The sequence below is a fragment of the Cricetulus griseus genome, chromosome 4 (genome assembly GCF_003668045.3).
Source record: "Cricetulus griseus strain 17A/GY chromosome 4, alternate assembly CriGri-PICRH-1.0, whole genome shotgun sequence".
Taxonomy (NCBI): Eukaryota; Metazoa; Chordata; class Mammalia; order Rodentia; family Cricetidae; genus Cricetulus; species Cricetulus griseus.
The window spans coordinates 105,025,926-105,048,406 of NC_048597.1; the positions used below are offsets into that span (position 1 = coordinate 105,025,926).

The 22,481-nt window shown below is 50.4% G+C and overlaps 1 protein-coding gene across 1 annotated transcript; it reads right to left on the bottom strand.

Moving 5' to 3' along the window:
- Positions 1-441: 441 nt before the first annotated feature.
- On the bottom strand, positions 442-22,275 carry Dhx37 (DEAH-box helicase 37). The gene is made up of 27 exons (XM_027413862.2): positions 22,084-22,275; positions 19,803-19,972; positions 19,029-19,141; positions 17,829-18,168; positions 16,747-16,895; positions 15,664-15,756; positions 14,791-14,887; positions 13,414-13,527; positions 12,198-12,299; positions 11,769-11,883; positions 11,238-11,333; positions 10,933-11,015; positions 9,712-9,856; positions 8,883-8,959; positions 8,414-8,646; positions 7,311-7,422; positions 5,296-5,402; positions 5,020-5,208; positions 4,748-4,872; positions 4,538-4,654; positions 3,501-3,673; positions 2,539-2,653; positions 2,287-2,424; positions 2,009-2,103; positions 1,851-1,924; positions 1,266-1,363; positions 442-1,132 (listed from the first exon to the last, which is right to left on the bottom strand). The coding sequence occupies exons 1-27, from the start codon at positions 22,184-22,186 to the stop codon at positions 1,047-1,049; spliced, it is 3,459 nt and encodes a 1,152-aa protein (XP_027269663.1). The 5' UTR covers positions 22,187-22,275; the 3' UTR covers positions 442-1,046.
- Between the last annotated feature and the right edge of the window lie 206 nt (positions 22,276-22,481).

The following is a 22,481-nucleotide window of genomic DNA, read 5'->3' on the forward strand; positions in this document are numbered from 1 at the left end:
CCTTCGCCTCCTGGTGCTGGGATTAAAGGCGTGCACCATCACACCCAGCTCATTTGCTATTTTCATGTACAAAATCCATTTTGACAGGGGTGAAATCTCATGTAATTCCCCTGGAACTGGAGCTACAGATGATTGTGAGCAGCCTTGTGGGAGCTGACAACCAAACCCAGGTTGGTCCTCTGTGAAAACAGCAAGTATTCTTAATTCTGAGCTATCTCTCCAACCTCTCATGTAGTTTTGACTGGCATTTCTCTGATGGCTCATAAAGTTTGATTTTACTTTTATAATTTATGTGTTTATTTGTGTACAATGTGTATAATGCCTGTACAGGCCAGAAGAGGGAATTGGATCTTCTAGAACTGGAATTACAGATGGTTGTTAGGTGGGTGCTAGGAATCCAATCCAGGTCCTCCAGGAGAATAGCCAGTGCCATTTCATAAGTCCTGGTTGAGTATTTAATTTTGTCTGTTGCTGGCCACTTCCATTTCATCTTCTGAAAATTGTCCATTTTATGACAGGTGGCGGTGGCAACGACAACCTGGTCTACAGATTGAGTTCCAGGACAGCCAAGGCTACACAGAGACACTCTGTTTGAAAAACAAACAAACAAAACCCAAAACAAACAAACAAAAAAAGAAACAGAACTTGCTGTCTGTGGATGCCAAAGCAGGACCCTTGTAACCAGTTTCCACCTGTGTGGAACAGGGCTCTGGGCTATATTCATCCCTCACCTGGTGCTAATCTTTCAGGAAAAAAAAAAAATCCCTGGGTCACAGAAGTCTGAAATGCACCTGCTGCCCAACAGGTGCACTTGGGGAACAGTCCACTTTCCTGACCCAGTGTAACCCTGTACATTCACAGGTGCTTATGTCACCTGAAAAGAGAGAAAACCTATCTCTCTTGTCGGAACAGTCAAGAAGGCACTCATGGTCAGTGCAGCAGCAAACTTGGTTCTGAATTGAGCCAAGATAAAAAAGGGCTTCCAGGGTCACAGTGTGGTTCCTAGTAACAGCCTAGGAGCCAGCTGACTGTAGCTGGGTGTGTGGTCAGCAGTCAGTTATGGGGGGCCAGCTCTTCTCAACGTCAGTGTGCATAGCCTTTGGGAGCCACTCACAGTATTCAGCCAGCAAGTCTGTGGGGAAAAGGTAGCCAGGGTTAGAGGGCCAGGCACGGGACTGGCTTGGTTGGACAGACCACCATAGCCCATGGTATGGTGAGGTCCTTCCACTGAGCAACATCCCCCACCTCAGCCTGGTCATACTCACATCTGGGGTTTTTCTTCCATGCAGCTAGCAGGGCATCACGGGAGTCTGCCTTCTCAGCCACAAGGGCTTTCAATAGGCTCTCCGTCCTGGGTTGCAGCCTGTGGAAAGGGGCAGCTGACTACACCCAGAAAGGATGAGTGGACAGTTGGTGACACCTATCACTCAGCACAGAAAGCCTCCTGTACACAGTGGCAGCATGTAGGGTTCACCAGCATCCCTCCCTACTCATGTCTAACCAGCCCCTTAGGGTACATGGATGTTCCTTATCATGAGGGTACATTGGACTAGGTTGGGCCCTACCACCAAGACTGGGGCCCATATAAGGAGGGGACACAGAAAAGAGGAAGAGGAAAGATTGGAAATATATAGCCAATGGGAGACAGACAGGTAGGGAAATTCCTGGGTTGGGGACAGGGTCCCTGTATCTTTCAAAGGAGTGAGATGTGCTAGGCTCACTGATAGCTCCAGAATGAAGGAGGCTCCTATAGTTGTCAAATCTCCAGTATACATGACTGACAAAGGAGCCCTGGAGGAGCCTCTCTCTGCCACCGCCTGCCTCGACAGTCTAGGAATATACTCTTGTACCTGGCCCAAGTCTTCAGCATGGTGCTGGGGCTAGACAGCAGGCAGCTCTTGAATGAAACCAGCTTGCAGAAGACCTGGAGAGAGAGCACAGACTGGTTGAGTGGGGCCTGCAGTTCTTGACACCTAGGAAACAGGCCACAGGTAGCCCATGTACCTACCTGTCCCTCCAGCAGAAACCGTGCAAAGTACTTGTAGCGGTCAATGCCTTCAGGAAAGTCAACCTGGATGGCAGGGAGTGGCCAGCCTACTCGGTCTGGAGGATGGGAACATGTGATTAAGGGCCCATGTTGCACACATCTTCCCAAGCCCATCAGAGGGGCAGGAGGGCTAAGGTGACATCCTCAGATACATGTCCAAGAACAGGACATAGACTGATGAATCTAAGAAGCTCATGGCTACAGGTTGACAGACCACAAAGGAAGTGTCCCTGACTTACAGAACACACTGGCCCGGTGGCACAGCACCCGTCCTGACTCTGGACAGTAACTGGGGGCTGGTTCCTCCAGGGGCGCATCGAACTGGCAATAGGAGGGCAGCAGGGATGGGATCCACTGGATTTCCACGGTGGAGACACCTGAGGCCAGTAGAGGGCACAGTCAGATCTCATATGCTCTCCCAGATAGACACAGTGCGCCACAGAGCCTACTGGTACCACCCTGTGACACAAGTCCTGGCCACTACACAGTACCTTTCATGTACATTTTGGTGGTCTCCACTATTTCCTGGTAGACCACAAACTCAGGCAGCTCTCGAAAGAGTACAGAGCTGGGATGGATGAAGACAGGGTCATCCAGGAGAGGGGTCTGCAGAGAGAGGTGGATGGAGGCTCAGGTCAGAGAAAAATCTGAGCTCTCTGGACCCTTCAAGTCCAACCATCAAGCCAGAGAGCCAATGACCAGGTACTACCAAGGATACATTGTTCCTTGGCCATCAACAGAGCTGAAGCATGGAGCTGGGAAGATGGTTCAATGAATAAAAACATTTGCCATGCAAGCCTGATGACTTGTTGGATGTTTGCCTGTACATGTGTGCTCCACATACTAAAACAGGGAGCTAGAGCCCAGTGAGATGGCTCAGTGGATAAAGGCACCTGCCACCAAGCTTGGTAATGCAAGTTCATTCCCTGGGACCCACATGGTGAAAGGCGAAAAAAAGATGTCTGAAATCCTGATTTCCATACATGCACCACAGCACCATACACTAAGGCACAAAGTAAAACGCAATCTCCATGTGGGGGCATAGCATGGAATCTTAGTACTTGAGAGGCAGGAGGATCAACCTGTTTCAAAAACTGAAGGTGAGGCCCTGGTGGTGTGGACAGACCTCAGAAACACAATGCTGGGAGAGGGAGGTAGTCCCAGCACACCAAGCTTCACATGGGTCCTCCTGGTGAAGCCATTAGCACAGGAAAAGCCAGAGACACTGGGGGATGGGTAGAAAGAAGGCTTGGGTTCTCCAGGGCAGAGAAAACTCTCAGTTGACTGTGCTGATGCTAGCCATACTGAACATAGTAAAGCCAGGGGGTTGACTTTATGACCTTGAAGCTAAGGGTAATATCTTAACCTCCAACAAACAACAGCCCCCACTTGCTCTTTGATGGGGCTTTCCTAGGTCATGGGGTCAGTTGCCAAGGGCAGGCTCATATCCCACCTTGTAGGCGTTCTTCCACTTGGGGTCTAGCAGATCCTCATTCTGAACCCGGCGAGCCAGGTGGTCACCCAGGCCAGCTGCCATGATCTGTCGCAGGTAGGTCACCTGGCTCTCAGTAGGTGGCTGCATTTTGGGGTCTAGGAAAAGCCCGGCCTCAGGGCACACTGCATTGACTGGGAGGAAGGTGAGAAAGAGGTGCATAAGTCCAGGGTCAGAGAAGTCAACCAGGCCTTCAGGAAATCACCCAACACTTGGGCCCCACGCACATAGTGTTTGATTCTGATACATAGGTCAACAGTGGCTCAACTCTGTTGAGCCAAGGTCTAGATTCCCATGCTTGCAAAGCCCAGCCAAGGGACAGCCATTCCAGGCTCCCAAGTGGTAGGATAGTTACAGAACCTCATCCCTACCATTGCCTCTGTTGAAAGGTGGCTTGCAGAGACCTGTGGCCCCACATGGCCACCTGTCATTACTGTCACGTGACTGTCCACAAATTGCAGGCTGTTGCCTCTGAGGATAAGGCTGCATAAGTATGACAATGAACAGGAAAGTAGGCCTCCAATGATAACCTGCTACCAAGTGTGGGCTGGAGAACAGCCACTGATCCATAAAGCCTGGAGCTGCTAGAACAGCACTGAGTTCCCAATTAGCCTTGGAGAGGGGACTGTGCAGATGTGACCTGAACCCGGTGACCACCCTGTATCACTCCTTGAATCTTAGATGCTGTTGACAGGAGCCACCTGAGTCTAAGATGAGTGTGAATCCCGTACCCATGAGGCCAGAACTCTGGGGGACATGTAGGAGAGAAGAAAGGTCCTGGCTTGAACAGAGGAAGAGGACCAAGGGGTGTGGCCAAGGGGCAGATGGCCTGAGGGAGTGTGCAAGGGGACCTGTCTTAGGACACTTGGAATTGACTTGGGGTAATGAGTCCACCTTAAAGGACAGGCAAACGAGCAATTGTTGCGTCTCCATCACACCAAACCCAAACCTGCAAAGTAGGGACCAGATGTCTGCCCACACTGTTGCCTGGGCTGTACCTGCGGTGGTCAGCTGGCCACGGAGGCGTCGGATCTCTAGCATGGCCTTGTATCGCAGTCCATTAGCATGGCAAAACTGGGGTGAGCAGCCGGAGTACTCACAGGCTCCCACAGCACCTGTGGGGCCGGAGTAGGGTGTTCTCACTAGTTGGTTCTAACCCACTTCGAACTACCAATCACCCTCCTCCATGCCCTATAGGTGGCACCAACCCAGTAGCACCATGAGGTCACCAAGCTTCAGAGATGCCCCCTGCCCAGCCCAGGTCCTCTTCATTTGGGCCACACGGGCTCGACGGCCCTTCAGCTCTGCAAGCTCCGCTTCACTGGCAGCTGGTCTGTAAACACACATGGCCCACAGAGCTTCAACATCAGCATCTCCAGATCCTCACTGCTGTATCCCTTCTTCCAGACATAGGGTCCCCAGGCCACCACAGATCAAAGAGAACAGAGGGCTCCAAGAGACCAGGCTGTTACCAACTTACCTGTCCAGTTCCTCAAAGAGCTCACGAACAGTCATGGCAGCCACAATGGCAATGGTATAGGGTAGGCAGCCATGCTGCTGGCTCAGTGCTAGCATCTTGGCATAGCGGGGTGCCACGGGGAAGGTGGACATAGTCCGTCCCAGTGCAGTAATGGGGCAGCTCAGTTGTGACATCTGCAGCTTTTTCATTCTGGGGACAAGAGTCACAGTGGGTAGGAGCCATAGAACCTGTACTTAGAGGCTCTATGCATGCTTAGGTCCACCCTCCCCCTCCTACCTTTCTTCTTTCCGAGGTGCTTGCAGAGCCCCCAGTGCAATCAGCAGCTCCTCAGCGGCAACGAGGGCCTCCACTGAGGGAGGTGTGGGGAATGGGAAGTTGATAACCTGGATACAGGAAGGCAGGAGAGGGCAGAGTGATGCAGAGAAGCAAGCCCCATGAGGTCACACTGGCTGTACCAGGTACTGGCCCCTCTTCACTCCAGCTTGTCTCCAGGCCACGGGTCATGCTAATGGGGATATGGATCCTGAGTGCTCTGGAAGTTGTCAAGATCTTTCCAGGTCCATGTGCTAGGATGACCCCAAATTAAGCCTACTGTGTGCCAGGGGCAATCCTTGTCAACTAAAATCTGGGAGTTTATTTTTATTTATTTATTCATTTATTCATTTATTTATTTATTTATTTATTTTGGTTTTTAGAAACTGGGTTTCTCTGTGTAGCTTTGGAGCCTATCCTGGAGACCAGGCTGGCCTCGAACTCACAGAGATCAACCTGCCTCTGTCTCCCGAGTGCTGGGATTAAAGGCGTGTTCCACCAATGCCTGGCTCATCTGGGAGTTTAAATGCAACAACATACAGATCATCATGTAATACTTAGAAAAACAGCCTGACAATTAAGGTATTATGCATGGAAAAACATAACCATGGCCACAGGTATGAACGTGAAGTTCTCACGGATGACCTAAAGTATGTGAGTTTTCTTAACTGAATCAGTTGTTTGTAACAAAGAAAAGAAATCACTGGGGATTCCCACTCCTCCTTAACGGGACAGATTTCTTTACCAGAACTCATCCTAAGATGAGGGCATAGGCTTGTGCCACTGCACACAGTGAGGAAACAGTCTTTTTATTTAGGAGATAGGGTCTTGCCAGGTATGGTGGTGCACACCTTTAATCCCAACACTTGGGAGGCAGCAGCAAGAGGCAGATCTCTGAGTCTAAGCCTGGTCTACTACACAGAGAGCTCCAGGCCAACCAATGCTACAGCACTAGGCCCTGTCTCAAAACAAAGAAAAACACATGGTTTCATTCTTGTGCGGAAACCCATGTTTAGGCTAGCCTCAGCCATGGCAATTCTCCTGCCTCAGGCTTCCAAGTGTTGGGGCTATAGATGTGGGTCACTATGTCTAACTTAACCTTGAACTTCTCATCTTGTTTCTATAGCCTGTGTTGGGGTTTCAGTTTTATGCACCCCATATCCAGTTTATGTGGTGCTGGGTATCAAACTCAGTCCTTTGTGTGTTTGAGGCAAGCATTCAACCAATCAAGCTACATCCCTAGCCAAGGATATATTCTTTATTTTTAATGGTTTTTTTTTTTTCAATTTTAAATTTACTTATTTGTATGTGTATGTAGGTACACATGTGCCATTGAGCAAGTGCAGAGGACAGAGAATAACATGCAGGAGTTGGTTTTCTCCTTCTACTATGTGGTTCCTTGAAACTTAAGTCATCAGGCTTGGCAGCAGGTGCCTTTACCTGCTGAGCCATATCCCTAGACCAATTAAGATATGTTCTTCATTTTTAACTTTCCTCTGTTTTGGGGCATGACCAGATGTTTTTTCAGCCACCTGGGTTCTGTCACTTACTAGATGAACAGAGGGCGACTCTTCCCTGCCTTGGTTTCCTTATCTGTTAAGTGGGTATCTGGTTGTCATATGACAGGGTTAGGGCACAGCATGCAGCATAAGCACACTCTCTTCACTGGACCACCTTATTCTGGAGTCGGACAGCAAGTCTTAGGACCACAACAGTGAAGCCAACATTCAGGGATCAGCAGGACATCTCTGAGTGCCCATAAACAGTGTGAGACCTGGCTGTCTGTCCATATGCCTTTGTCCCCCAGGGGACAATAAAGCTGTCCTCACCAGAGACTGAGGGCCACCAGGGCACCTTCTGACAAACCCCAGGATACCACTTCACTTGGTTTTCCTGGAGGTGTAGCTCTGGGATGACAGACTGGGCAAGGCTGAGGACAGACTGGGAATGCAGGAGGGAGGTTACTGGCCAAGACTAACCTTCTCGATGTTGAGGGCTTTCATTTGCAGGATCAAGTCCTCCACTGGTCTGCGAGTGATCTCTGGGGGAGGAAATTGCTCAAAGTCCCCAAAAACAGCTGAGGAATACAGCCTAAGTGGGGAGAAGTAAGGGACCAGAGAGAAGAAAGTCAACCAGACCTCTGGTCCCAACAATCACACCTGCCACTCAAGGGTCAGGCCCTCCCCTCACCAGTGGCAATGAGTACCACCTCCAGCTACCCTGACTATACTCTCATATTTTCTAAGTCTTCCCTTCTGTAAACTAAAATGGTATTGGAAGAATGGCAATAAAGCTCCCCAAAGTGACATTATTATAAGAAAATATTGACCAGGGACGTAACTGATGAGGATCTATCTCCTGGACATCAGAAGAGCCCTCCAAACCATCAGCAGACACACAGAGCCTAATTTAGAACTGAGGAACGGTCTCAGCAGACAGTTCCCGAGAAGGCACAGACACAGGCAGTGCACAAAGATGCTAAGGGCACTTGCCTGAGGGAAACACAGATCCAAACCCAGTGACAGGAGACCCTGCCTCATATGACTGCAAACAAAAATGGGCAAAGGTGTGAGATAAGAACCTGGCCCAGTGGCTAGTTCCTTCATTGTTAAGCACCGAGTCTAGAGCTCCTCAAGGCCAAGGATAAACAGACAAACCAACACAGGGACATGTGTGTTTACAACAGGAAAAAGGAGCAATCCCCTCAATGTGCAGCAGAGATGGATGGTAGCAAAGCCACCAGGAGAAAGTCTGTTAAGATGTCCCCAAAACTCATGTGGTGGACATCTGCTGGGTACTGACAGAAGGTAATGCCTTATGGAGTGTCCACAGGGAGCAACCACTCTCAGGAGCACTGCCTCAGTGGTGGTGACGGTAGCCCAACTAAGAAAGCATTCTAGAAAGTAGATTACTTCTGAATTAGCTGTGGACCACCCATCATGCACAGAGCAGCCAAGGACGGGGAAAAGTGACCAGCAGTGTGGGAAGAGCTATGGTGCTGAGGACACAGGGCCCATTCACTGTAGAGGGGCAGCGGCAGTTCTGCATCTCAATGCGTGTGGTGCAGGAACAAGTGGCCTACCTATAGCAGTGGCCTGGCTCTGTCCGGCCTGCACGACCTGCCCGCTGGTCAGCAGATGCCTGGGAGACCCAGGTGACACGGAAGGAGGACACGCCTGTCACACGGTCGTAATAGCGTTTTTTAACTTTCCCACAGTCCACCACATACTTGATGCCAGGGATGGTCAGGGACGTTTCGGCCACATTGGTGGCCACGACGCATAGCCTTGTCCCCTCTGGAGGAGGTCTGAAGACCTGGGAAGAGGAGGTGGGCAGGACAACATCAGAACCAGGTGAAAACCTGAGACAGCCAGTGGACAGATTGCTCTGAGCTAGGAAAGAACCCCTGTTGTCCACCAAGCTCTACACACAACCATCAGGAGTGGTTTCGATCACTCCCTCCACCATCCGGGGCTGGTCAGTAAGCAGATGGAAAAGCACCTGAGGCTTGACCCACCCCATCTTAATGCTCCCAAGAGCTGTCCCATTACCTGTGCCTGCTTCTCCGGGGCCAGCAAAGAGTAGAGCGGGAGCACGTAAAGGGGCAGGGAGGCATCTGGCTGCTCACCTGTGGTCAAGCATGGGACACTGGAGTCTGGTTTGGATAGATGCCACAGGCATAGGCATGCCTCTAGCTGCCTGGTACCTCCCCATCCCTTCACCCCCAGGTTTGAGGGCTCATGTTCAGACACAATACTAGGAAGCCCCTGAAAGCTGTTACTACTGCCCAGCATAGGCATGTGATGCCTGCCACAGAGCAGCATCCCGAGAGCAAGCTAGCCCCAGGTATGTGTCTGGGCAGTGTGGCAGACTCTGTTTGTATGGAAGGAGTCCTTTCTGGACACAAAAGTTTCCATGTAAGTTTCTCTCTCTAAAGATACACAGCCTATGCTGGATTGAAGCCAGCCTTTTGAGCATCTGCGACCATAGGTCTGTGCTACCATACCTAGCACAAGTTGTACAACAAGGAGCTGTCCCATCAACATACTCAAGAGGTCCTGAGAATTTAGATGCCTTTCCTGTTGTATGAGGCCTGTGTCTGCCCAGGAAAGGCCAACCTAGGGATGATGACCCCAGCACTACCACGACAAGTATTAGAATCTCAGGAGACCGCAGTGGGCAGAGCAATCAGAAAGGCCCATCCTCTGTGCTCACATACCAGCAGGAGCCATGATGTGTTTGGTCACATTTATGAGGATGGGACTTAAGATTCTTCTGGTCCCAGGGCCAACAGAGCCTATCATGTCAAGAGGGGCTCAGAAGACCTATGCTGAAATCAAGAAGCAATGAACCTGAGGGCAGGGCTCTCCCAGGCCACACCTTCATTTGTCTCACTATCACCCAGGTCCAGATCCAAGTCAGAGCCTAGGGCCTCCTCTTCGTCATCCATCTCTGCCTCCCTGTCCTCATCGCCTTCTCCTGCTGGTAGCACAGAGTAACTGTCCAGGTTGATCTGGGGCAATGCCTGGGTGAGGAGATAGCAACACCATGAGGTGAGATGACCTGAGTGTGAACAAAGCCACACACATAGAGGGCATCTCCTCACAGGGACCTATAAGGTTAGGTCACTGAACAATAATCTCTGCATCAGTTTCCTAGATTAAAAATTAGTAACGGGGATTGGAGACATGGCTCAGAAGTTAATAGCACTTATTCATATAAAGGACCTGGGTTTGATTTCCAGCACCTACATGGCAGCTTACAACCATCTCTAATTCTAGTTCCAGATGATCTGACTCCCTCTTCTGACCTCCACATGGACCAGGTATGCACGTGGTGCACATACATACACACAAAAAAACCTCCTGCACATAAAATGAAATCAGTCTAAAGAAAAATTTCTTTTCTTTCAAAAATTAGGTATAAGTTAGGTGTGGTGGTACAAACCTTTAATCCCAGTGTTCTAGAGGCACAGACAAATTGATCTTTGTGAATTCAAGACTAGCCTGGTCTACAAAGAAAGTATCTGACCTACCAGGGTTACATTGTGACATTCTATCTGAATAAACAAACAAATAAATAAATTAGACATAAGCATGGGGTACATCCCACAAGGCTGCTCACAGCCATGTACACAGAGTCTAACAATCTGCCTGGCCCACCTTAAGTGTAAAAGAGGGTAGAGGCCACCAAGTAGCTATAATTGAGTAGCCACACCAGTGGTGCTGTATCCAGATGTATCCAGGATGCCTGGGGTGGTCCCTCCCCTCGCCTGCCCTCCAGCTTCAGAGAGCAGATAGATCTTACTTCAGCAAGAAGCCATGGCTCTATTTATGCTCCAGGATCCTTGCAGGCAGACCCTGTGTTATAAATCATAACACAACCCCACCTTGCAGCTTCCATAGCTGTACTATCCACCAGGACACCATGCTGTGAAAGGGGCTGGACCAGTGTGGCCCTGGGAGCCCCACATGGCTTGCAGCCATCTTAGACAAAATAGACTTTTACTTTCATTTCATTTTATTCTAGTGACACTTAAACCCAAAGAGCTACATGAAGCTGACAACTGGACAGCACAGGGCTCCACAGGTTTCCACATACCATGGCCTGGGCCTTCTTGGCCCTCGTCCGGGACTTCTTAAACCTCCGCATCCCTTCTGCTGAGTCCTTTTCCTCTTCTTTTTCTGGAAAGAGGCAAGAGGGTGGAAAGAGACTCCTGTGGCCAATGCAGGCACTTTGCTCCTGTCACCTCAGCAAAACGACTGCCAATAAGCATATTACCGGGGGCACAAGGTACAGGCTCTCAAGGATGCTGAGGTGGAGGCTGACATCCCAACCATGGCACTAGCTGCCAGGCCCAGGGGTGGGAGGTGGAGTGCTTTGACAGGGGACGGATGGTCAGTTACCTTGTGGCTGGGAGCATCGAGTGGGGAAGGCCTTCCTAAGCCGGCGGCACAGTGCATGCACCTCGGCCTGCCCTGTGAGGAACACCAGGATGCCGCCTGCAGAGAGAACCCAGCCAGTCAAATTGGCAAATTTATCCTTTCAAGAACAGCTTGCGGAGGGGCTGGGAGAACCAGGAGTCAGGGAAACAGGTACCACGTAGGAGGGAGCTGATTACCCTAGACTAGCAGAGGCCATCCATGCTTGCCCTTTTCAAGAAGATGCTTCCATACTCCCACTTCTGCCTTAGATGGTGTGTGTGTGTGTGTGTGTGTGTGTGTGTGTTTGTGCGTGTGTGTGTGTGCGCGCGCGCGCGCGTGTGTGTGTGTGTGTGTGTGTGTACACACGCGCGCGAATGGGGTGGAGGTGGGGCTAAGGCTGAGGAACAGTCATCACGCCACGGTGGTTTGACTGTGCCCTGTGCTGTGAGAGGGATGAAAGGCAAACCCGAGTTTTCAGTGAGAGAGGGATGTGCCAGTACCATCGGGCCTCACCTGCAGGCAACATCCGGTGGATCTTGCAGATCTTCCGGAAGCACTCGCCACTGTAGTCATCCAATGGGGTCCGCTTGTTGAAATGTACTGTCACAGGGAACTGCCTGGATTCAACCTGTGACAGGTCCACAAGGTATGGGAATGTTGCAGCCCAGGGCCTCCTAACTCTGAACCAACACCTAAGACCGTCAGTTCTCAGCCAGGCGTTGGTGGTACACGCCTTTAATCCCAGCACTCGGGAGGCTGAGGCAGGTGGACCTCTGTGAGTTCAAGGCCAGCCTGGTCTCCAAAGTGAGTGCCAGGATAGGCTCCAAAGCTACACAGAGAAACCCTGTCTCGAAAAACCAAAAAAAAAAAAAAAAAAAAAGACCGTCAGTTCTCACATGGCAAGGCCAGGTTGAAACCAGCAGGGGCTTATCCAAATCTTACCTTGATGACCGGGGGAGGTGTGGTGAAGAGTCGCTTGTTCTGGGTGAAGTCCTCTACCCGAAGTGTGGCAGACATGATGAGCAGCTTGAGGGGCAGGTGCCTCTGTGGAAGACAGTCTGGTGACTCAGGCACATCACAGAGACTATGCAAGTGGAATTATACACCTCGAAGCCCCATGGTTACATATAACCAGCAACTGCATTCCTCAGGTTGCCCCCAGGAGAAATGAAACACAGTCACAGGAAGCCTGTTCCCTGGGGTTCTGAAGGTGACAGAGGCCAGAGCCCTGAACATGAAGCCAGCTAAAGGGGCCATGGTGGGATTCCACCTTCATGGGACAGCCAAATGAAGATAGGGTCAGCACTGGGAAGGGGGAGGGCTTAGCCATAGGACCCAGAGTTTCTTTCTGGAGGCACATAAAATATTCTAGAACTGCTGGATGCGGGTGCAGAGACAGGTAGATGTGTCAGAGCTGGGAACTCTCCTCACCCACTGTCCATCCTGCTTGTAGTTACCTTCACTGCCAGTTCACATTTTGGGGAGACTGCCATTGACTGTTAGACCTCCCTGGTACTCACCCTGTCTCTTTATCTATCTTCAGCTCACACACAGATCCTGAATTTGCCTACTGCCTGTCACCCTGGCCAAAGGGTGGCTCCAGGAGGGCAGGAATGGTAGATTATCCCTTTCTAGCCACTGTCCATCCCCAGTGCCTTTAATATGGCTGGGTACATGGCACCCCAGAACACCCACCTCTCCACTGAGCTGGTCTGTTGAAGGACAGAAACAGGGCCGCTCATCAAGTTCCCTTCAGATAGCATGTCCCCAAAGCTGGTCCCTCATAGCCACTGTCTGAGCACAGAGCTGGAAAGAGGAACAAGCTTGGGGAGGGAGTAGTAGGCCTGGGGTGCAGAGGGCTTAAATCAGCAGCCCTATGAACCCACCAGAGCATGAAGCTCTGAGGGTACCCTTTAGCTGGCTCTAGCAAGGCCTTCCCAGCTTTAGCTTTTTTGCCTAAGCCTCTTGGATGTGGAGAGGTCACTCATGGGTGACATTGGATCAAGGCCTGTCAGTTAGTAGGGGGCATTGCAGAATGGTATGGCCTGGCAATGGCAATAACTCATGCCTAGGAAAGCAGTGTCTTCTGGGACCCCTCCCAGACCAAGCCTCTGACAAGATGGCATTAGTCTGCCCTCCCTGTGGACTTCCCACACACCTTAGTCCGAAGAGCCACAATTCGGGACAGGAGGCCAAGAAGGATGTCTGTGTAGACGCTCCGCTCGTGAGCTTCATCGATAATCACCACCTTGTATTTCAGCAGCAGGAAGTCCTGAGGGGGTGTGAGAGTTATCAAACCCCAAATCACAGACACTGAATCATGTGACAAAATCCTAGACCGCTCCCACTCCCTCAGAAGTTCCTAGAAGCCTATGGGAGAATTGTGCATGACCAGAAGGGAGGGCTGCTATTACACACTGAAAATTCGCTTTTTTCCTCCTCCTCCTCCTCTTCTTCTTCTTCTTCTTCTTTTTTTTTTTTTTTTTTTTTTTTTTTTTGGTTTTTCGAGACAGGGTTTCTCTGTGTAGCTTTGGCACTCGCTCTGGAGACCAGGCTGGCCTCGAACTCACAGAGATGCGCCTGCATCTGCCTCCCGAGTGCTGGGATTAAAGGCGTGCGCCACCAATGCCAGCTTTTCCTCTTCTTTTTGAAAAAAGTTTTCCTGTTGTAGTGTGGGGTGGTGCATGTCTTTAATACCAGCACTTGGGAGGCAGAGACAGGCAGATCTGAGTTTACAGTGAGAGTTCTAGGACAGCCAGAACTACACAATGAAACCCTGTCTCAAAAAAAAAAAAAAAAAAAAAAAAAAAAAAAAAAAAAACCTGTCCTACCTTACTTTTTTTTTTTTTTTTTTGAGAGGTTAGCTATCCCAGGTTAGCTGTGAACTATGTGACCAAAAATGACTTTAAACTTCTTATTCTCCTGCCTCTATCTCTTAAGTCAGTGGTTCTCAACATATGGGTGATGACCTCTTTAGGTCAAACAATCCTTTCACAGGAGTCCCCTAAGACTATCAGAAAACAGATTCATAACACTAGCAAAATTACAGTTATGAAGTAGCAACAAAAATAATTTTATGGTTGGGGGTCACCACAACATGAGAAACTGTATTAAAGGGTCGCAGCATTAGGAAGGTTGAGAACATCTGTCCTAAGTGCTTGGATGATGTTTTTTTTTTTTTGTTTTGCTTTTTCTGTAGTGCTGGGGAGGGGGAAACCAGGGCTTCATGCATGCTAGGCAAGCTCTCTACTAACTGAGCCACATTCCCAGTCCCTCTAGCAAAAATGAGTATGCAGAGTAACGATGCTGACTGGCCCACGCCCTCTCTGCTTATGCTGACTCTGTACCCTCTGTCACTGACAACTTTTGCTTGAAAATTATTCTATAAAGCAGCAGCATACTGATCAAGTAACTGAAGCTCTGAGAATGGACCAGTTCAAAGACACACATGGCAAGCAGTGTGGTGATGACGCCAGGGTGACACTCTATTCTCCGTCCCTTGTGTGTTCAGTATGACACTGGATAGGCCACCAACCTTCTGGATCTCTTTGAGCAGCACACCATCCGTCATGAACTTGATCCTGGTTTCTTCTGTCACGTTCCCTTCATAGCGGATCTGGTAGGAGACCACCCTGTGGGGAGAAGACACATCTTAGGGCTAATGACATCTCCAGAGCTACAGGCGGCTGTGGCTTGGGCTACGTGGTCCCTTCAAGTGAGACAGGGAAGGACCCTCCCCAGACATGCTCATCCCAAGCTCTAGTCTCTGGGGCCAAGGACAGGGGTGAAGATTGAGTGATAACCAGACTCATGTCACCAGACACACTGCCGACCTAGGACAGAACATGGCAAAGCTCACTGGGAGACACACAGGTCTTCACTCCCAGAGATACACCCTTACAAGATAATGGAGATAGTACAGGGCTAGCCACAGATGGCAGCTACTGACACTGGCGCTAAGGTATCTAAGGTTCATTATCCTCTCTATTTGTGGACATTTAAACATTTTACAATAAAAAGTTAAAAATTCAGGGTTGGTGAGGAGCTTGGTGGCAGAGCACCTAGTACATGCACGGCCCTAAGTTCCATTTCCAACACCACAGTGTAAAGAAATGTAAGTCCCAGGCAGAAGGTTTTACAGTAAGAATTCTGGGTTTACATGGCCTTATACCACTGGCTTATTAGATGGCTGCCACTTATTCACAGCCAAGGTTCTATACAAGTACACTGTCCTTTGACAAGTGCTGGGTGTCCAGCAGGCCCTTCGCTGCTCTGCAGCCCCGCCTTAGCAGGTTAAGAGGGCTCTGCTGGACCATCCCTGCGAGTGAGGAAAAAAGGACACCCACCTGCACCCTCCTCCCAGAAAGACTGTAAAGACTCCCTATCCCCCTAGGGGTCAGGGCCTCACCGCTGTGACAGATTCATCTCCTTGGCCACCCGCTGGGACATGGCTACAGCAGCCACTCGACGGGGCTCTGTGACACCGATGATGCTGTCCTCACTAGGGAAGAAGACACAACACATTAGCCACGCCTGTCTGTCCCAGAGCACTTACACCCAGGGGTCACCATCATTGAGGATGAAACACAAAGCACAGGGTACAGATATTGCTTGCCCAGTGTCAATACAGCACAGCCAAGGGACAGCCCACACTCCACAGCACTGATGGGGACCTAACAGAACTTGGTATATAGCTGGGATACATCTCTAAGGGATACTGTTAGGATGAGGAGGTTTCCTCTAGGTGATGGGGCTGATCTGGATGGCATTCCTGAATAGATGAGGTACATGTGTGAACTGGTAAGTCCAGAGAAGGCCTGAGTTCAGATAACAGGTATGACAAATACACCCTGTAATGCTGACCGAGTGGAGGCCCAGTTGAAAGGAATACTAGAACCTCGCATCACCTTGACAACTTTTCTGGCAACTGAATAATAACTTAATTATTAAAATAATTAACAGCAACTTAATAACTTCATAGTGAGTTGAGGTGGGTGGCAGGGTACAGAAAATCAGAGTGTACAGAACCCAGCAAGAAAAATTTCCATGTACACAGACTGAGTGTGCATGTGAGAGGATTCCCTTTAGCTTGGGTGGCTCACCTGGACCATCCCACATGCTAATCACTCTGCTCAAGGCCACGTGCCAAGGGGACAAGCCACAGTGGTGAGCATGAGTTACTGAGAGCAGTGACCTGACACACAGTGGTCATAAGAGGCCCACAGGGGGCCACAGTAACACCAGGAAACACACTATTCCATGTGCCTGACACTAAAGCACCAGCTTTAGTCACGGAACCCACATGATCACTGAGTTTAGTGTCATCACCCCCATCTCACAGTTGACAACAGGCCTGGAGAGGTGGGCAATTTGTCTAAGGTCACACAATAGAGCCAGGATTGTGTCTACTGGAGCTCAGGCCCTTAGCAGCTCTTGGAAACTAAGTGTCCACCGTCCCCAGGGAGTAGAGGACACCCTGGCCCAGCCCCACCTGCTGTAGCCTGCTTCGTAGAGAAACTGGGGCACCTGTGTAGTCTTCCCACTGCCAGTCTCGCCACACACAATGACAATGGGGTGCTCAGCCACTGCCTCCATGATGGCTTGCTCTTCAGCAAGGATTGGGAGCTTGAGCCGCTCTTCCTGTGGGAGAAGATAGAAGGAAGGGCTGCACAACAGCAGAAAAGAGGGTACCCCACTCACACACAGGCCATGCATGATACACAGTGTCTAAAATGTATAGTCAGGGGCTAAGGGGATGGCTTGGTGGTTAAGAGCACTGGCTGCTCCAGCAGAGGCCCTGGGTTCAATTTCCAGCAGTTACACGGCAGCTCACAACCATCATCTGTAAATCCAGTCCCAAGGGAACCAATGCCCTCACCTGACCTCTGCAGGGACATATGTGGTATACATATACACAGGCACACACTCTGTGGCTTTGGAGGCTGCCCAGCTAAAAATTGTCTTTTAAAAAATAAAATAGCGGGGCTGGAGAGATGGCTCAGAGATTAAGAGCGCCAACTGCTCTTCCAGAGGTCCTGAGTTCGGTTCCCAGCAACCACATGGTGGCTCACAACCATCCCTTATGAGATCTGGTGCCCTCTTCTGGTGTGCAGATATACATGGAAGCAGAATGTTGTATACATAATAAATGAATAAATAAATAAAATCTTAAAATAAATAAATAAATAAAATAGCGGGGCTGTGGTGATACATGCCTTTAATCCCAGCACTTGAGAAGCAAAGGCAGGTGGATCTCTGTGAGTTTGAGGCCAGCCTGGTCTACAAGAGTGAGTTCCAGGATGGTCATGGTTGTTACACAGAGAAACCCTGTCTCTAAATTCACTCCCCACCAAAAAATAAAATAAAGTAAAATAAAAGGCATAGCCAATTGGTGTTGAATGGCTAGGGAGAAGCAACAGCCTGGGTCCTAGAAACACTGCTATACCACCCATCCCACATTAGAGCCCCACAAGGTGGGCATAACCATTCCACCATTCCTAGAAGTGGACACTAAGGCTCCTCTCCATGATAACCCACTAACCTGTGTCTCTAACCACAAAGAGAAGAACACACCTGCATTTCAGGGGTGCGGTTCACAGGGATGAAGACGGCAGGCTTGGCCAGGGATAGAGGTGGGGTAGAGGCCTGTGATTTTGAAGGTACAGAGGTCCCAGATGGAGGGGGTTGGAGGTTGGGTACAGGGTTCTTGGCCTCAGAAGGAGCTGGGGGCAGATGCGCTGCATTTGTCCCTGTGCTGCCCCCAGGTTGGGCAGCTGTGGCTTCTTCAGGCTCTGAATCCCCTGAAGACTCAGATTCTTCCTCTGTTGATGATGACCTGCAGCGCTTCCGGTGAGCCCCACCCAGGCTATTGACTTTCTCCTGGCCCTGGGCTGCTGGCTGGTCAAGCTTCCTCCTAAAAAAGCACAAACTTCAGGCAGGGACCTCAGGACACCTGACATGGCTATGGGGGTGCCTCACCATGGGCCAGAAGCCACACCCTGTTGGCCCCAGGCCCTCTGCACTGGCTATTCCTTCCCCTGAGACACACTTCCCACAGACTGTCACACTCAAGTGTCTGCCCAAAGTCACCTACCAGGGAGACTGTGTGTCACTGGGCTCAATCCCAGATGGTAGTCCCTTTCCTAGATGTACCCTTGTCTCTGCCTTACCTTTGGCAGAGTATATGAGTAATGGCTAATTTGGCTAATGAACACCACAACTTCCAAAGAGAAGGGAGTATTGTGTTCCTTGTTCTACCTTAGGTCCAGTGAGGCTGGGGCAGTACTCAAGAGCAGTGAAGCTGTGGGGTGGTGTGTGTGTGTGTGTGTGTGTGTGTGTGTGTGTGTGTGTGTGTGTGTGTGTGTGTGTGTATGTGTGTGTGTGTGTGTGTGTGTTTGAGAATGCATGTTGGTCAGGGGTATGCTGCCCTGCAGGAATGCCAGCTTGGGATGGCCCCACAGTTGCAATGGTCAAGTCCAGGTAGGAAGTGAGCTTTCAGTGTGAAGCCTCTGAATTCTTGATGTCACCTATGCAGCTGAACAGTGATCACGAAAAAACCTCAAGTGGCAGCCTCATGACAAATGGGGCCTTTGAAGTACGGGATCAAGGCATGCTGGGTGAGAAAATGTGACTTACTTGTGACAAAGATGCCAGGCAGGCAGGCGCATGGCCTTTGCCAGAGGAGTATTCAGTATGGATAACCCTCCACACACTCCCACCCATGCAAGATGCCATGAGCTGTGTGAGCCCTCTCAGGCTCTATGACTCACTCACTCTTTGGTATGATACATGCGGTCTCCGGTGCCTAGCTTGGCCGTGGTGTAGAAGAGCTGCATTTCGGCCTCTGACACTTGGACTTCACTCAGTTTCTGGAGCAGTTCGGCACGCTGGGAAAGGCACAAGCACTCAGTTACCAGGTAGCTATTGACCAGTGCCCGGGTCCCATGCTTTCTCCTGGGAGGAGGCCAGACTTGAAGGGGGGCTCCACCTAGTTAATACTAGACTCTAAAATGTTGGGCAGAATGTCACCCCATATGAGGTCTTCTCGATAGACAGGTTAGTTCTGCCTTCACACTTACAAAAGTTAGGGTCATGGGACACAGTTCTGTAGTACAATGTGATGTGACTACTGGTGATCCCTATGCCCAGGAACCAGACTGAATAAAGCACAGCACCCCCTCCTGACCTGGGGATAGACATGACTGCTCATTTGGCCAGTCCCTGAACTACCCACATGGCCATATAACTTTTTTCAGCCAGTGTGAGTGTGGCAATTTTGGCTTCATTGACGTTAACATTATACATTCATATCTTATATACACATCTTCAAGTACATGTCACAATTTTAAAAACAGGCCAGCATGCTCAGAGTCTCAGATGCCAAATGTAGCTAATGGCTACAGTGTCACTGTATGGACACAAAACACTCCCCTCCTTTCACGAAGTTCTACAACCTTGCTGCAGCAGAGAGCACATGGAGGGACAGAGATGCCTGAGCTCCCCCCATAATCTGGAGAGCTGGGGCATACCTGCCACGGTGAGGCGTACCTGGTTCTTCTTCTCCTTCTGTTCTAAGACTTTCTGTAGCACCTTTTTCTCCTTCTTCGTCAGTGGCTTCCTCTCTTTCTTTGATGTGGGCGGTGCCTTGGTCTTCTTCTTCTTCTTCCCCGGCAACACTAGTGCATTGCTGGCATCCACTCCTTTCAACACATCCTTGTCTAAAAAGACAACATGTCTGACTAACGTTCAGGAGGTCATGGAGTGTCTGTCCTTGATGCTTATTGATGACAAGTCTAATCAAGTTAGGTCATCACCTCCTGCACTTGGGTCTATGTCACCTATGAATCTCTGAGTGCTGAACAAGGAGAGGTCTGTGTCACAACTGTCACAAGCTATAATCATTCTATAGGGTCTGAGGGATATAGGTCAGGTGGTAGGGAACCTGGCTAGCATATTAAGAGCCCTGGGTTCCAAACCCAGTACCACATAAAACCAAGTATGGTGGCACACATCTGTAATCACTTGAGAGGGGAAGGCGAGAGGACTGGAAGTTCAGTCACTCCTAACTACATAGGCCAGCCTGAGATACATGAGACCCTGAAGTTAACTCAGAAATAGACTGAGCTGTGTGTGGGCTGTGCCACATCTACTTTTAAATCAAGAGCCACAAACAAACAAAAAAAACAAACAGCTAGAGGGTGTATGATTCCACCTCTGAAAAGTTAGGTCTCTCTCTCTCTCTCTCTCTCTTTTTTTTTTTTTTTCCTCCGAGACAGGGTTTCTCTGCAGCTTTGGAGCCAGTCCTGTCCTCTTGTTGACCAGGCTGGTCTCGAATTCACTGAGATCCACCTGCCTCTGCCTCCTGAGTGCTGGGACTAAAGGCATGGGCCACCACCGCCAGGCTAGGTATCATGTTATAGGTATGAAAACAAAGGCCCAGGTATGTGAAGTGACTAGCCCCAAACCTTAACAACCACAAGAGACCTCGTACTTACAGATTCTTCTCTGATGCCCTTTCCTACAAACTCACCACCTTCCTGGTCCAACCAAGGGATCAAAGAACACCCTCGGGAGGCGTTCTCCAACAGATGGTGCTGTTTCATCTGGGAACATGTTTAGTCTCAGGAGCCTGGAAGTCACACTTGAATCCACTGGATTGCTCTTCAGCTCACTCTCCTCCCAGACTTTCCTGACCCTGGTGGCCATGTCCTCTAATACTCTAACCAATGGCTCCGCTCCTGTCATCCCTTCAGGACCCCAGGCAGCATGTGAGATAAAGGGTAAGTTCTCGAAAGCTCAAGGCCAGCACCCTCCTCCCAGATCTCCAATCCCCCCCTTTCATATCTGGACTCTTCTCAGCGAGCCACGTCAGACTCAAATAAATACCATCTACACACAAAATTGTTTATGCCCCCTGAACTTGCCTGTCTTGAGCAGCTGATGAAATAGCTGCTGGGTTTCCTTCTATTCTAACACCTGCAGGGGCCCAAGCACTCACACCCAAAACTGAGCTCATGTGGCTCCTCTGAGCAGCCCACATCTGCCTTCTCCAGCAGCCTGACCAATGTCCATTGTCACCTTTGTGCCCAGTCAGTCAGCAAATCCAACCAGCCCTCCTTCAGAATACACCACAATCCAAACACCATCTCCCTGGTCCAAGCATCAACTCCAGCCTCACACCCCATCATCCTTCAACCTGTAATGCCACAGCTAATATGCCGCTGTTACACACTACCCTCCCCTTTCTTTAAAGTCCTAATCATCTATACAACCCACAAACCCGATGACCCCGATAGTCCCGGGGTTTCATCCCTCATCCGCACCCAGGCCTCCTTAAGGTCCTGGCATTGCACTTTCCGTGGGAGGCCTTCCCCAGCACACCACCCACCTCAATTTTTGGCTCTCTAGTACCTACCCCTGCATGCCCGCCATATACTATGCTTTTTTTTTTATCGTTTCCCTCTGCCCGTCTGATCCGGATAACTAGGTATGCCTGGAGTGACAGGGATTTCCATCTCTCTATTCCGCTGTCACTACTCCCAGAACCCAGAACAGTGTCCCCGCTGCTCACAAGTGCCCCAGTACTCAAACATTGCAAGCAGCCTGGCGCACGGCTCACAGGTCTGGGTTGAAACACACATTTACGAGTCACTGGAAAGGAGATAATTGTGGAGGGCCTGGGAATGGATGCGAAGACCTCACTCATCTGTGCAACAAACTCCCAGCAGCGTCCCCACATCGCAGTAAAGACAGGCTGTCACGCCCCCTGTCCCGGTCACGTGGAACCCGGCTTCCACTCCAACGACCCTCCCGGCCCCCGGCTCCTCACCCTCGAGCTCCAGCCGCACAGGGGGTGACTCGGGGCCCTTGGCGGGCCGCGGCTCCGCCTGAAGCCGCCCCTTCACGTTGTAGCGACGGCGCAGCTTCCCCATGGCGCCTCCGCCACGCGCTCAGATCCTTCAGACAAACTCACTGCGAGCCAGAACCAAGGCGCGAGACTTCCGGGCTGCGCACGCGCAGGAGCCGAAACTCAGCGGCGGAGGGGCGGAGCTGGAAGCGCGGCTGGACGGAAAGGGAGACCGTAACGGAAGAGGCGGAGCGCAGTGTGGCTATGGGCGAGGTCTATGTAAATAAGGGGGCCGGGCCTAGAAGTGCCTGAGGCGCCTGAGGGTCTGACCAAGCTGTCCTACCAGGTGCAATCTGAGGACTTTTGTATTGCATAACAAT

Coding starts and splice junctions, on each gene's coding strand:
- Dhx37 (XM_027413862.2), bottom strand. CDS start 22,186: ATGGGGAAGCTGCGCCGTCGCTACAACGTGAAGGGGCGGCTTCAGGCG. Junction 19,142..19,802: donor AGAAGGAGAAGAAGAACCAG/GTACGCCTCACC, acceptor TGCCTTTCCCAG/CGTGCCGAACTGCTCCAGAA. Junction 11,334..11,768: donor CCACCGGATGTTGCCTGCAG/GTGAGGCCCGAT, acceptor TTCTCTCTGCAG/GCGGCATCCTGGTGTTCCTC.